General features: G+C 46.8%; 1 protein-coding gene across 1 annotated transcript in view; it reads right to left on the minus strand.

Moving 5' to 3' along the window:
• LOC122935058 (cytochrome P450 2K6-like) overlaps nucleotides 1-15,241 on the minus strand; it is an 89,473-nt gene that overhangs the window by 19,309 nt on the left and 54,923 nt on the right. The window contains exons 4-6 of the mRNA XM_044290781.1: nucleotides 4,663-4,812; nucleotides 3,514-3,674; nucleotides 3,131-3,307 (exon numbers count right to left, since the gene is read on the minus strand). Coding sequence (XP_044146716.1) covers nucleotides 3,131-3,307; nucleotides 3,514-3,674; nucleotides 4,663-4,812 — 488 coding nt within the window. The remainder of the gene's footprint in view (nucleotides 1-3,130; nucleotides 3,308-3,513; nucleotides 3,675-4,662; nucleotides 4,813-15,241) is intronic.

A 15,241-nucleotide genomic window follows, 5' to 3' on the forward strand; every position in this document is an offset into this window, starting at 1 on the left:
CAAAACAAATTTGTCTGTTACATTTTCGGGTGAAATTCACCAATTTTCGGGTGTGATGTACCGCTGCTAAACCTAGTAGACAGGTAAAAAAAAAAAAAAAAAAAAAAAATTTGTCTGTTACAATTTCGGGTGCCATCTGAGTCTACGGCTTCAGGTTCAAATCCTTAACCCACCCAAATGAATTATATCTGGTGGTGGGAACAAAGGAGATGCCCTTACATAGCAAGCTGACTTCATTACTATTAAGTGATCTATCTGTTAGATTAATAATCTGCCCATGGTATAACAAAGTGTGGATAGAATTTATTTTGTCTGGGGGCGGTCCCTTAAGTGATAAGGGGTCGACCCCCCCCCCTTGTTAAAAAAAAAAAAAAAACAGGAACCAGATTGTTGATAGGATTGTGATGAATACTGATTTCTTGACCCAGCTATATTTTGGGGATTCCATCTGCCTGCTCGACCTCAACCACGTTTATTCATATATTAATTAGTAACCGGATATTCAGTATCAGAAATATCGGGTTCAGAGGAAAAGATCTCAGTATATGAGGTTGGTTTTTTATTATCCGTAAGTTGTGGATAGGGCCTCTTCTCTTTAAAATCCAACAGATCTCTCCTAAATTGTTTGTGTTTACGTTCCTTGATAGATGACTGAAATCTTTCAGCTGAAGTCTGCAAGCGTGATTCACGCCAGGAAAATTCAGGATCATTTTTATACTCTTGAAGGGACACAGGTCAACACAATTATGGTTCGCTGGGATCATCGGGCGGTAGAGGCTTTCTCCGCTTTGAAGTCGGCCCTGTACGGGTTTTGGTTTTGGTGACACCCGAGTTCATAAGGGAGTTTATAATACAGACTGATGCCTCCGAAGTAGGCCTCGGTGCTGTACTGTCTCGGGGAGGAGCATCCTATTGTCTTCCTCAGCCGTACGCTCACCCCAGCTAGGACCCGGTATAGTGTAGTGGAAAGTGAGTGCCTGGCTGTCAAGTGGGCACTTGAATCTCTCCGCTATTATTTATTGGGGAGAAAATTATGCCTGGTGACTGACCACTCCCCTCTCAAGTGGATGAGCCAGGCCAAGGACAGAAATGACTGTGCCACCCGATGGTTTCTCTACCTACAAAACTTTAAGTTTTCAGCGGAACAAAGGGCAGGCCGGTTACAGGGAAACACAGATGCCCTGTCCCGGGTACAATGTCTGGTGTGTGTGTTCACCACCGCAGGGTTGAACAAAGGGGGGTATGTGAGAGGTTTGGTCTTGGAAAACAGGTATTTTCCTCCCGGCATGTGCTGCTAGGCTGATTTACAGACAGGTGACGTCAAATATCGGACCGGATTTTAAATGCCAATCCGAGTTTTTGCAGCACCTGGCTGTCCTTAAATAGGCAGCTGGGCTCAGAAGCCAGGTCTCTGAGTTGGGATCTGGGAGCCTTGTGTCTGGATTAAGGTTTGCTACCCGTTTGCAGTGAAAACAGGTTGGTGCTGCTATCAGCAAGGACTCTTTGAGGCAGAATTGCCACAAAGTGTTAATTACTAGTGATGAGCGGCAGGGGCAATATTCGAATTCACGATATTTCGCGAATAATTGGGCGAATATTCGCCATATATTTGCGAATTTGCGAATTCATGATCTCCAGGCATTATTTTCTTGATTGCGAAAATTCGCATAAAATTCGCATAAAAATTTTGCATAAAAATTCGCATGAACTGGTATTCTCACAAAATCGAATATATGCAATTACGAATATATTTTGCGATATTCGAAATATTCGCGAATTCTTGAAGTGCCGATATTCGCGATTAAAATTCGCAATTCGAATATTCGTGATCAACACTATTAATTACCACCAACACCGCTGAATATGACTGCTTGCTTTGTCATTTGCCTAAAGTTTGAATAAAACACTGAACTGTTTGATCCAAAGAACTTGTTGTTGCCTCTATTCTGTGTCCGCTAATCCTGTCTACCAGAGCGAGTCCCCACACAGCCCACACATATCCGCCACCACCCAGAACAAAGAATGGTCCTTGTTTTATGTATATGCAGTCGCATAAAATACCATTTCTATCAGGTGAATTCCTAATTTTTGGGGCCTGTACTGGCCGACAGTAACATTTTTATCCAGTGACCGCCTAATGTACATCCAGCCACATCATCACAAGTTCTTTTCTGTCAGGTGCATACCAAATTTTTGTGGCCTGTACTCCCATGGCCCAAAAAATAATTCTTCTAGGCTCCAGCAAGGCACATTTTTAAGAGTTTCCCTTTAAGACGCATAAAAATGGCCCCTGATTAAAATACATATTTTTTGTGTTAATGTTTGCCAATGACCCCTCTCTCGTATGTCACTGTCCATGTTCTGGGACTATTTGTGCACTTCTAGTAAGTATTTGGTGGCTCGCGAACACGCATTAGCGAACCATCCTGGCCGATGTTCGTCCATCACTATTTCCTAGCACTTTCTCTGGCGCCTGCTAACGTCTTTCCCTGCACTTAATACACTGGCAAATGGCTGAATCCAAGATGGCTGAGGCTATTTATAGGGCTGTGACATCACAGGGTTAGCTGGCTGCTGATTGGCTGCATGCATGGCATTGTTGGTGATTCCTCGTTTCTAGAGTTCTTTCCTCTATGTCCTAACATGTGCAGTAGCCATTTTTTTTAAAAATGTGATTCGTTACCACGAAGCGTCAGTAAATTCGGATTGGGTGCAAATCAAATTTTTCCCAAAATTTGGATCGAATTCCACTTTGTCAACTTTGATTGGCTCCTCTCTGATGATATAAGCTATCCTGAGGATAGGTCACCAATATAAACAGGCTGCACAATCCTTTTAATTTGTATGGCAAGGAATGACTCTCCAATTAATTGCAATTCATCTGATCGCCGTCATAACAGTCTAAAATTAATGTAATGTAATGCAGCAAACCTTGCAAATGCAAAAATTTGTGTCTTTCTCAAAATGTTGTGTCACAACTGTAGAGTACTGAATCAACACTTTGTGTTTGGTCAAGCAATTTGCATAATTAATTAAATAAATTGTGGTATGTTTTGATTATTTTTTTCATTGCTGCATTTGTTTGCACAATTTTTTTTCTGAATAAAAACGGATACATAATTTATCATACCTCTAGTTGCTTGGCTAAGAAGGCATCAACAAGGTTCCTTTGGTCATTTACATCCAGTTCTTTCCTTTGTTTTCTAAATGTTTTTCTTACAAAGCTCTTAAGCTCCTTCATATTTTTACTCATTGTTCTGTGAGGTCCAGGCAGCCATTTAAACAGAAATGGAAAACTATTGTACAGCTACAACATACATGAAATACAAATACATGTTTTACAAATTGAACTTAAAGAGATAGATAGATAGATAGATAGATAGATAGATATTAAATGCAAAGTCATGAAACAGATATAAGACAGACAGGCAGACAGATTGATAGAGAAAGAGAGAGAGAGAGAGAGAGAGAGATACAAAGATAGATAGACAATATACTGTAAGAACCACTTACCATGACCCAGGGACTGTTGAGAAGTTTTGTATTTTCAGTAACTATAGCAAAAAGCTTCAGTATGGTTGGATCTTCATATTCATATCTTTTATTCAGCAGTATAGTCACAATTATATTGGTTACAGCAGATTTAAAAATCATCTGATTATCACAGGGCTTTCCTGAAAAAGAAAAAAAGAAAAAACATGATTTTCATTTTTTAACAGATTTTCTTTGCATTTGTTTGACACATCAGATTACATGATGTTGATACCCAGAATGTGCACCTGAGAAGTCACCTCAAATAATAGGTGCATGTTACTCTATCTTATATCCATAGAAGGTTATAAATGTCCAATAGGTGGTGGTGGTGGTGATGGGACTCCCCTTTGCAACGTAAGGTGGCTGTCTGCAAAGAGGGGTAGTAGCTAAGGGAATTGTTTCAGTAAGTCCCATTTACTTCATAGGCATGGGAGTAGCTATACGGGGTGCAGAGGTAGCAGTAGCTACCAGGCCCAGGAGACTGAGGGGGCCCAAAGACCCTTCTGCCACATAAGAAGACACCAGTGTTACAGAAAGTGCATGCTGGTCAAGATACCTCTGATTGGCTGTCGCTTCCTGAACCAGGAAGCCCAACCTTGTTGTCTTGATAACTGTATGCAGGCGGCACTGCCTGATGAGGAGCGCGCCGTTGGAAGAACATGACAGTGATCCTCTATACACAGGATATAACTGTGGGGGGCTTTCCACTGGCACCCCTATCGATCACGAGAACAGGGACCCTGTACCCCATGGAGTGGCCACTCTGTCAACTTTGATTTGTCATGTTTGTAATGGAAAATTCTTAATTTGTTTCACAACTTGTATTTATTGAATAGAGTGCTTGGTTTTAATCAATTTATGTTAGAAATGTAACCGTTGACCCCTACAACCAGGGAGGCCCCAAAATAGGTTGCATTTTGAACATTGAAGCTATTAATCTGAAACATTCCATGAATATTATCCTTGATGACAGAACCAGCAAGCAAGATCCTATTTTCTTACTGTTAACTATATAACAGAGATGACTATGTCAAATATGTCTTTAGGCAGAAAACCCCTGTAACGACCATAGGCACCATATTTGATGGGGTGATGAACTACTAAGGAAGTGATGAATTATCCACTCACCTTCATATAATCTTATTTTCTGAATTAGGAATTCCGACTCTTCAATGATCTTATCTTGTATGGTTTTTTTCCCCATTCCATAGTCTCGTAAGGTTGAGAGTGTAAATCTTCTCATCGCTTTCCAGTTGTCTCCATTGGAGAAGACGACACCTGAATGAAAGAGATATGTAGAATGTGATACATAATGTCTACAAAAGAACATAGTGAGGGTATGGCAAACCCCATTTCATAAGGAGCCCCTTAGGATGGGAACCCTGAAAGCAGACTGAAGCCATTCACTATTTTATATTGTGGTATTATTTGGGACTTGAATGGCAGTACTATGTGGAAACTATATGACAGTGTTAGGCTACTTTAGCACTAGCGGCATGGACCTCCGGCAGGCTGTTCCGTCGGGTGAACAGCCTGTCGGATCCGTCCTGCCGTTAGTGAACGTGTGCCCCTGGACTGACGCTACGTCCCCATTGACTATAAAGGGGACAGGGTTGGAGTTCCGTGGGAGGCACGGCAGCGAACGGTGAGAGGCTGCCGGAATAAATGTCGGACATGTCGTAGTTTTATTCCGTCAGCCTCTCGCCGCGCGCTGCCGTTCCTCCGCCCCCGCCCCCATTATAGTCAATAAGGACAGAGCGTCAGTCCAGGGGCACACGTTCAGTAGCGGCAGGACGGATCCGACAGGCTGTTTACCCGACGGAACAGGCTACCGGAGGTCCGTGCCTCTAGTGTGAAAATAGCCTTATATAGGATCTTTAAGGTTTAATTATTTTAGAGCTTGAACAAACATTTTGACATTCGTTTTGCTTCAGGTTCGCCGAATTTTTTAAAATGTTCGGTTAAGTCCTAATTTGATTCTACCTGAACCAAAATAACTCCAATAACCTGAAAATTGGAATATGCCACTCTCCCATCTCTGATGATGATTCCCCCTTTTCATACATTTTTTATGACTTTTTCTCTGCTCCTTCCCTAAACTCTTGAACATAATGACACCAATAGCAAATAATGTCAGAGTGACACTGACATATATCTATGGGTAAACACATGGCTGATGGTTTTTAAAATCACCTCACCGTCATGTGCTTTTTCATATTCCAAAAATTAGCTCTTACAGAAGTTGATTGTGTTTAAACACACACAATGCTATTGCAAAGAAGACAATGTCTTGTTTGAGAAGCAAGCTTCCATATGACACGCACAACTGTTACTTGTGAGAAAAGAGTGGCTCATTGGGTCCAAGCTTCCAAAAATGATATGTTCAAGGGGCATTCCGAGATTGTTCTTTTATATTTCACTAGCAAAAGGACTCGGCTTTGCACGGGTATATTTCATCTATTTTATTTAATGTTTGTGAGTATCGTTAAAAGATATTGACAGTATCCACTATACCAATAATATCTACAGGACACCTCCCCTTTAATAGTGACCTCCTCAGCGGCCTGCCCACTTAACAGTAACATCCACAGCGCCCTCCCCTTTAACAGTGACATCCACAGCGGCCGCCCCTTTTTTAGTGACCTCCACAGTACCACGTCTCATTAACAGTGAGTTTCACAACAACCCACCCCCTTAACAGTGACCCCTACAGCACACCACCCCTTAACATTGACGTCCATAGCGGAACATCCCCTTAACTGTGACCTCCACAGCACTCTGCTCCCTTAACAGTGTCATCCACAGCTCCCTGCTCCTTAAAAAGCTGACCTACAGCAGTGGGAAAAAAAATGGCTGGTTAGTTATGGAAACCTGGTGTAAAACTGTGTGTATGTTAAGACTAAGGGCCTGTGAGCTTCTATTGGCTGATAAGGGTCATTTGTAGAGTTGAGCGAACACCTGGATGAATTAGTCTGCATGTCATAGCAGAGAATGAGGCTTCACGTCAGCCACCACTGCAACAGTCCATTGGCATATATTTAGGCCCAGCACACAGGCAGAGGAGAGAGGTCCCGTAACAGAAAATCTGTCTTCATGTCAGCAGAGAATTAGTCTGCATGTCATAGCAGAGAATGAGGCTTCACGTCAGCCACCACTGCAACAGTCCATTGGCATATATTTAGGCCCAGCACACACACAGGCAGAGGAGGGAGGTCCCGTAACAGAGAATCTGGCTTCATGTCAGCAGAGAATCAGTCTTCATATCATAGCAGAGAATGAGGCTTCACGTCAGCCACCACTGCAACAGTCCATTGGCATATATTTAGGCCCAGCACACAGGCAGAGGAGAGAGGTCCCGTAACAGAGAATCTGGCTTCATGTCAGCAGAGAATCAGTCTGCATGTCATAGCAGAGAATGAGGCTTCACGTCAGCCACCACTGCAACAGTCCATTGGCATATATTTAGGCCCAGCACCCAGGCAGAGGAGAGAGGTCCCGTAACAGACAATCTGGCTTCATGTCAGCAGAGAATCAGTCTTCATGTCATAGCAGAGAATCAGGCTTCACGTCAGCCACCACTGCAACAGTCCATTGTCATAAATTTAGGCCCAGCACCCAGGCAGAGGAGAGAGGTCCCGTAACAGAGGATCTGGCTTCATGTCAGCAGAGAATTAGTCTGCATGTCATAGCAGAGAATGAGGCTTCACGTCAGCCACCACTGCAACAGTCCATTGGCATATATTTAGGCCCAGCACACAGGCAGAGGAGAGAGGTCCCGTAACAGACAATCTGGCTTCTTGTCAGCAGAGAATCAGTCTGCATGTCATAGCAGAGAATCAGGCTTCACGTCACCCACCACTGCAACAGTCCATTGGCATATATTTAGGCCCAGCACACAGGCAGAGGAGAGAGGTCCCGTAACAGACAATCTGGCTTCATGTCAGCAGAGAATCAGTCTGCATGTCATAGCAGAGAATCAGGCTTCACGTCAGCCACCACTGCAACAGTCCATTGGCATATATTTAGGCCCAGCACCCAGGCAGAGGAGAGAGGTCCCGTAACAGACAATCTGGCTTCATGTCAGCAGAGAATCAGTCTTCATGTCATAGCAGAGAATCAGGCTTCACGTCAGCCACCACTGCAACAGTCCATTGTCATAAATTTAGGCCCAGCACCCAGGCAGAGGAGAGAGGTCCCGTAACAGAGGATCTGGCTTCATGTCAGCAGAGAATTAGTCTGCATGTCATAGCAGAGAATGAGGCTTCACGTCAGCCACCACTGCAACAGTCCATTGGCATATATTTAGGCCCAGCACACAGGCAGAGGAGAGAGGTCCCGTAACAGACAATCTGGCTTCATGTCAGCAGAGAATCAGTCTGCATGTCATAGCAGAGAATCAGGCTTCATGTCACCCACCACTGCAACAGTCCATTGTCATAAATTTAGGCCCAGCACCCAGGCAGAGGAGAGAGGTCCCGTAACAGACAATCTGGCTTCATGTCAGCAGAGAATAAGTCTGCATGTCATAGCAGAGAATCAGGCTTCACGTCAGCCACCACTGCAACAGTCCATTGGCATATATTTAGGCCAAGCACCCAGGCAGAGGAGAGAGGTCCCGTAACAGACAATCTGGCTTCATGTCAGAAGAGAATCAGTCTGCATGTCATAGCAGAGAATCAGGCTTCACGTCAGCCACCACTGCAACAGTCCATTGGCATATATTTAGGCCCAGCACCCAGGCAGAGGAGAGAGGTCCCGTAACAGACAATCTGGCTTCATGTCAGCAGAGAATCAGTCTTCATGTCATAGCAGAGAATCAGGCTTCACGTCAGCCACCACTGCAACAGTCCATTGTCATAAATTTAAGCCCAGCACCCAGGCAGAGGAGAGAGGTCCCGTAACAGAGGATCTGGCTTCATGTCAGCAGAGAATTAGTCTGCATGTCATAGCAGAGAATGAGGCTTCACGTCAGCCACCACTGCAACAGTCCATTGGCATATATTTAGGCCCAGTACCCAGGCAGAGGAGAGAGGTCCCGTAACAGACAATCTGGCTTCATGTCAGCAGAGAATCAGTCTTCATATCATAGCAGAGAATCAGGCTTCACGTCACCCACCACTGTAAGAGTCCATTTTCATAAATTTAGGCCCAGCACCCAGGCAGAGGAGAGAGGTCCCGTAACAGAGGATCTGGCTTCATGTCAGCAGAGAATCAGTCTGCATGTCATAGCAGAGAATCAGGCTTCACGTCACCCAACATTGGAACAGTCCATTGGCATATATTTAGGCCCCGGCACCCAGACAGAGGAGAGGTTCATTCAACTTTGGGTAGCCTCGCAATATAATGGTAAAATGAAAATAAAAATAGGATTGAATGAGGAAGTGCCCTGGAGTCCAATAATATATGGTTAAGGGGAGGTAGTTAATGTCTAATCTGGACAAGGGACGGACAGATCCTGTGGGATCCATGCCTGGTTCATTTTTATGAACGTCAGCTTGTCCACATTGGCTGTAGACAGGCGGCTGCGTTTGTCTGTAATGACGCCCCCTGCCGTGCTGAATACACGTTCAGACAAAACGCTGGCCGCCGAGCAGGCCAGCACCTCCAAGGCATAAAAGGCTAGCTCTGGCCACGTGGACAATTTAGAGACCCAGAAGTTGAATGGGGCCGAACCATCAGTCAGTACGTGGAGGGGTGTGCACATTTACTGTTCCACCATGTTAGTGAAATGTTGCCTCCTGCTAACACGTTGCGTATCAGGTGGTGGTGCAGTTAGCTGTGGCGTGTTGACAAAAGTTTTCCACATCTCTGCCATGCTAACCCTGCCCTCAGAGGAGCTGGCATTGACACAGCTGCCTTGGCGACCTCTTGCTCCTCCTCTGCCTTGGCCTTGGGCTTCCACTTGTTCCCCTGTGACATTTGGGAATGCTCTCAGTAGCGCGTCTACCAACGTGCGCTTGTACTCGCGCATCTTCCTATCACGCTCCAGTGCAGGAAGTAAGGTGGGCACATTGTCTTTGTAGCGTGGATCCAGCAGGGTGGCAACCCAGTAGTCCGCACAGGTTAAAATGTGGGCAACTCTGCTGTCGTTGCGCAGGCACTGCAGCATGTAGTCGCTCATGTGTGCCAGGCTGCCCAGGGGTAAGGACAAGCTGTCCTCTGTGGGAGGCGTATCGTCATCGTCCTGCCTTTACCCCAGCCACGCACCAGTGATGGACCCGAGCTGCGTTGGGTGCCACCCCGCTGTGAACATGCTTCATCCTCATCCTCCTCATCCTCGTCCTCCTCGTCCTCCAGTAGTGGGCCCTGGCTGGCCACATTTGTACCTGGCCTCTGCTGTTGCCAAAAACCTCCCTCTGAGTCACTTCGAAGAGACTAGCCTGAAAGTGCTAAAAATGACCCCCTCTTCCTCCTCCTCCTCCTCCTTCTGGGCCACCTCCTCTTCCATCATCGCCCTAAGTGTTTTCTCAAGGAGACATAGAAGTGGTATTGTAACGCTGATAACGGCGTCATCGCCACTGGCCATGTTGGTGGAGTACTCGAAACAGCGCAACAGGGCACACAGGTCTCGCATGGAGGCCCAGTCATTGGTGGTGAAGTGGTGCTGTTCTGTAGTGCGACTGACCCGTGCGTGCTGCAGCTGAAACTCCACTATGGCCTGCTGCTGCTCGCACAGTCTGTCCAGCATGTGCAAGGTGGAGTTCCACCTGGTGGGCACGTCGCATATGAGGCGGTGAGCGGGAAGGCCGAAGTTACGCTGTAGCGCAGACAGGCGAGCAGCAGCAGGATGTGAACGCCGGACGCGCGAACAGACGGCCCGCACTTTATGCAGCAGCTCTGACATGTCGGGGTAGTTGTGAATGAACTTCTGCACCACCAAATTCAGCACATGCGCCAAGCAAGGGATGTGCGTCAAATTGGCTAGTCCCAGAGCTGCAACGAGATTTCGCCCATTATCACACACCACCAGGCCGGGCTTGAGGCTCACCGGCAGCAACCACTCGTCGGTCTGTTGTTCTATACCCCGCCACAACTCCTGTGCGGTGTGGGGCCTGTCCCCCAAACATATGAGTTTCAGAATGGCCTGCTGACGTTTACCCCGGGCTGTGCTGAAGTTGGTGGTGAAGGTGTGTGGCTGACTGGATGAGCAGGTGGAAGAAGAGGAGGAGGAAGCCGAGAAGGAGGAGGTGGCAACAGGAGGCAAAGAATGTTGCCCTGCGATCCTTGGCGGCGGAAGGACGTGCGCCAAACAGCTCTCCGCCTGGGGCCCAGCTGCCACTACATTTACCCAGTGTGCAGTTAGGGAGATATAGCGTCCCTGGCCGTGCTTACTGGTCCACGTATCTGTGGTTAGGTGGACCTTGCCACAGATGGCGTTGCGCAGTGCACACTTGATTTTATCGGATACTTGGTTGTGCAGGGAAGGCACGGCTCTCTTGGAGAAGTAGTGGCGGCTGGGAACAACATACTGTGGGACAGCAAGCGACATGAGCTGTTTGAAGCTGTCTGTGTCCACCAGCCTAAATGACAGCATTTCATAGGCCAGTAGTTTAGAAATGCTGGCATTCAGGGCCAGGGATCGAGGGTGGCTAGGTGGGAATTTACGCTTTCTCTCAAATGTTTGTGAGATGGAGAGCTGAACGCTGCCCTGTGACATGGTTGAGACGCTTGGTGACGGAGGTGGTGGTGGTGGTGTTGGTGGTACATCCCCTGTTTGCTGGGCGGCAGGTGCCAACGTTCCTCCAGAGGTGGAGGAAGAGGCCGAGGCGGCAGCAGCAGAAGAGGCCGAGGCGGCAGCAGCAGAAGAGGTAGCAGGGGGAGACTGAGTGACTTCCTTGGTTTTAAGGTGTTTACTCCACTGCAGTTCATGCTTTGCATGCAGGTGCCTGGTCATGCAGGTTGTGCTCAGGTTCAGAACGTTAATGCCTTGCTTCAGGCTCTGATGGCACAGCGTGCACACCACTCGGGTCTTGTCGTCAGCACATTGTTTGAAGAAGTGCCATGCCAGGGAACTCCTTGAAGCTGCCTTTGGGGTGCTCGGTCCCAGATGGCGGCGGTCAGTAGCAGGCGGAGTCTCTTGGCGGCGGGTGTTCTGCTTTTGCCCACTGCTCCCTCTTTTGCTACGCTGTTGGCTCGGTCTCACCACTGCCTCTTCCTCCGAACTGTGAAAGTCAGTGGCACGACCTTCATTCCATGTGGGGTCTAGGACCTCATCGTCCCCTGCATCGTCTTCCACCCAGTCTTGATCCCTGACCTCCTGTTCAGTCTGCACACTGCAGAAAGACGCAGCAGTTGGCACCTGTGTTTCGTCATCATCAGAGACATGCTGAGGTGGTATTCCCATGTCCTCATCATCAGGAAACATAAGTGGTTGTGCGTCAGTGCATTCTATGTCTTTCACCGCTGGGGAAGGGCTAGGTGGATGCCCTTGGGAAACCCTGCCAGCGGAGTCTTCAAACAGCATAAGAGACTGCTGCATAACTTGAGGCTGAGACAGTTTCCCTGGTATGCATGGGGGTGATGTGACAGACTGATGGGGTAGGTTTTCAGGCGCCATCTGTGCGCTTTCTGCAGAAGACTGGGTGGGAGATAATGTGAACGTGCTGGATCCACTGTCGGCCACCCAATTGACTAACGCCTGTACCTGCTCAGGCCTTACCATCCTTAGAACGGCATTGGGCCCCACCATATATCGCTGTAAATTCTGGCGGCTACTGGGACCTGAGGTAGTTGGTACACTAGGACGTGTGGATGTGGAAGAACGGCCACGTCCTCTCCCAGCACCAGAGGGTCCACTAACACCACCACGACCATGTCCACGTCCGCGTTCCTCACTAGATGTTTTCCTCATTGTTATGGTTCACCACAACAACAAAAATATTATTTGGCCCAATGTATTGTATTCAAATTCAGCGGGATATAAATTTGAGGCCTAGTATTTAGGCGCTGGGTGACCGGTATGGATTTACTAACAGAATTGGACTTGGAAATGCACAGTAGCGTGTGTGTGAAGTCATTCTGAATGACCCTATGTGCACCTTGAATATTATATACCCTTTTAGGGATAGATTTCAAATAGCTCTGATATAGCAGGAACCACTAAATTATGAAATTGCTAAATTGGGAATTGTATTTCAACCCAGAACAAAAAATGTGCTTTGGCGGACACTAAATAACTTGCCCATCCACAACAGGACAGCGGTAACGAGAGATTTAGCGGGATATAAATTTGAGGCCTAGTATTTAGGCGCTGGGTGACCGGTATGGATTTAGTGACAGAATTAGACTGGGATATGGCCAAAAAATAACCACACTATTGCTGGTTAAATGCACTTGGTGTGACAGCTTGACCAACCACACTACTGAGGGTTAAATGCACTTGGTGACGGGCGCAGCTTGCCCCTGATGTAGTATATGGCCAAAAAATGAACAGACTATTGCTGGGTAAATGCACTTGGTGTCACAGCTTGACCAACCACACTACTGAGGGTTAAATGCACTTGGTGACGGGCGCAGCTTGCCCCTGATGTAGTATATGGCCAAAAAATGAACAGACTATTGCTGGTTAAATGCACTTGGTGTCACAGCTTGACCAACCACACTACTGAGGGTTAAATGCACTTGGTGACGGGCGCAGCTTGCCCCTGATGTAGTATATGGCCAAAAAATGAACAGACTATTGCTGGTTAAATGCACTTGGTGACGGGCGCAGCTTGCCCCTGATGTAGTATATGGCCAAAAAATGAACAGACTATTGCTGGTTAAATGCACTTGGTGACGGGCGCAGCTTGCCCCTGATGTAGTATATGGCCAAAAAATAAACAGGCTATTGCTGGTTAAATGTACTTGGTGTGACAGCTTCACCCTGATGTAGGCTTTAGCCAAAAAACAACCACACCATTGAGGGTTAAATGCACTTGGTCGCAGCTTGTGCTGGCGCACCACAAGACACAAAATGGCCGCCGATCACCCCAGAAAAATGTGACTGACAAACGGTCTGGGCAGCCTAAAAACAGTGAGCAATTGAGTATCAGCAGCTCAATGATCCACAGCTGCAGATCGATCAATAATCAAGTCCTTTGGAGGAGTTAATCTGCCTAATCTCGCCCTACTGTCGCAGCCGCAACCTCTCCCTACGCTAATCAGAGCAGAGTGACGGGCGGCGCTATGTGACTCCAGCTTAAATAGAGGCTGGGTCACATGGTGCTCTGGCCAATCACAGCCATGCCAATAGTAGGCATGGCTGTGATGGCCTCTTGGGGCAAGTAGTATGACGCTTGTTGATTGGCTGCTTTGCAGCCTTTCAAAAAGCGCCAAGAAAGCGTCACAAAAGCGCCAAGAAAGCGACGAACACCGAACCCGAACCCGGACTATACAGTTTGAGTTCGCTCATCCCTAGTCATGTGACCAGGCTTTTATTGGCTAATGTATTTTTGGGGGAATATCTCAGGAACAATACATCCTAGAGAGCTGAGACCTGCTCTAAAACCTTCCCGGACACCTGATGAACCAGTGTGCCAAATTTTGTAATTTTAAATGCGATGGTGCGGATGCCTTTAGCGGACATACACACACACATACAAACACTGAGATTTATATATTTGATGGTTCCCCACCTTGCAGTGGCGTACATAAAGAAGTAAGGACCACATAGCAAGGCTCAAACCAGGCCCCTCACACAGGACAGAAGGGTTTCTGCCTAAACCCCATTTCATTTGCTAAAAGATGTTACTTTTAGAGGGTAGAGTCCTGACCAAATTTCTACCTCCAGTAGAAGAGGAGATAATCCCAACTAAGACTGGGCCCCCTCTTGTCCTGGGCCCCATAGCAGTTGCATGGTCTGCTGCTATGGTAGTTACGCCCCTGCCACCTTGCTATGTATTGTACCTTCGTAATATACATTTAAGTTTCTTCTGGGCTTTAGATCGGCAGCTGAGCCACATGGTATACCCTCTCCACGTCGTCCTTGCTCCCAGAACAAGAGTCATTCATTGTGCACGTGTTTCAGGTGCTCGGTTTCTACCCACCATGAACATGTCAATCAGCAGTGATGACGCTTTCATAGAATGCCCCCTTGCCCTCTTTGGACACTGAGCACAAAATATCAGCCTACTACCACCACCAAGCCAGCAACGCTTGATATCAGCAGTCAGTACCAGTGGCTGCCTGACTGTACTTACATATTATGTTGTGACAGCTCCTGCACAGATTCAATACGTGATATTCTGCCATCAGGGACACTCAACACTGCCACCACAATCCACTGCATCTACTGGACTTCATCATAACAGACCATATAGTTTTACTTTGGTGAAAGGAACAGAGCTCAATATGTTGCAGGGTCTATTCCTTTCTCTAAAGTAAAAGTTTATGGCATCCAAGTGGGCAGACAGCCTTACCTCTTCTTCTGAAGCGTGACATTGTGTGCGTGTGTGCAGTGGAGTAGCGTGGGGTGGGCATTTGCCAATAATAATAATACTAATAATACAGAGGGGGTAATAATAATAATACAGAGGGGGTCATAATAATAATAAAAATACACAGTGGGTTATTATAATATGCAGGGGGAATAATATTATGGGGAATGGGGGACTATCTGTATGGCTCTAGCACAGTATTGGGATACAGGATGACAGTGTTGAGAGGAGAGGATGATAGTAAAGTGAGGAATCACATATATTTTTTCTGTGAAGAGACGAGAAGCATC

The sequence above is a fragment of the Bufo gargarizans genome, chromosome 4, assembly GCF_014858855.1.
Source record: "Bufo gargarizans isolate SCDJY-AF-19 chromosome 4, ASM1485885v1, whole genome shotgun sequence".
Classification (NCBI taxonomy): domain Eukaryota; kingdom Metazoa; phylum Chordata; class Amphibia; order Anura; family Bufonidae; genus Bufo; species Bufo gargarizans.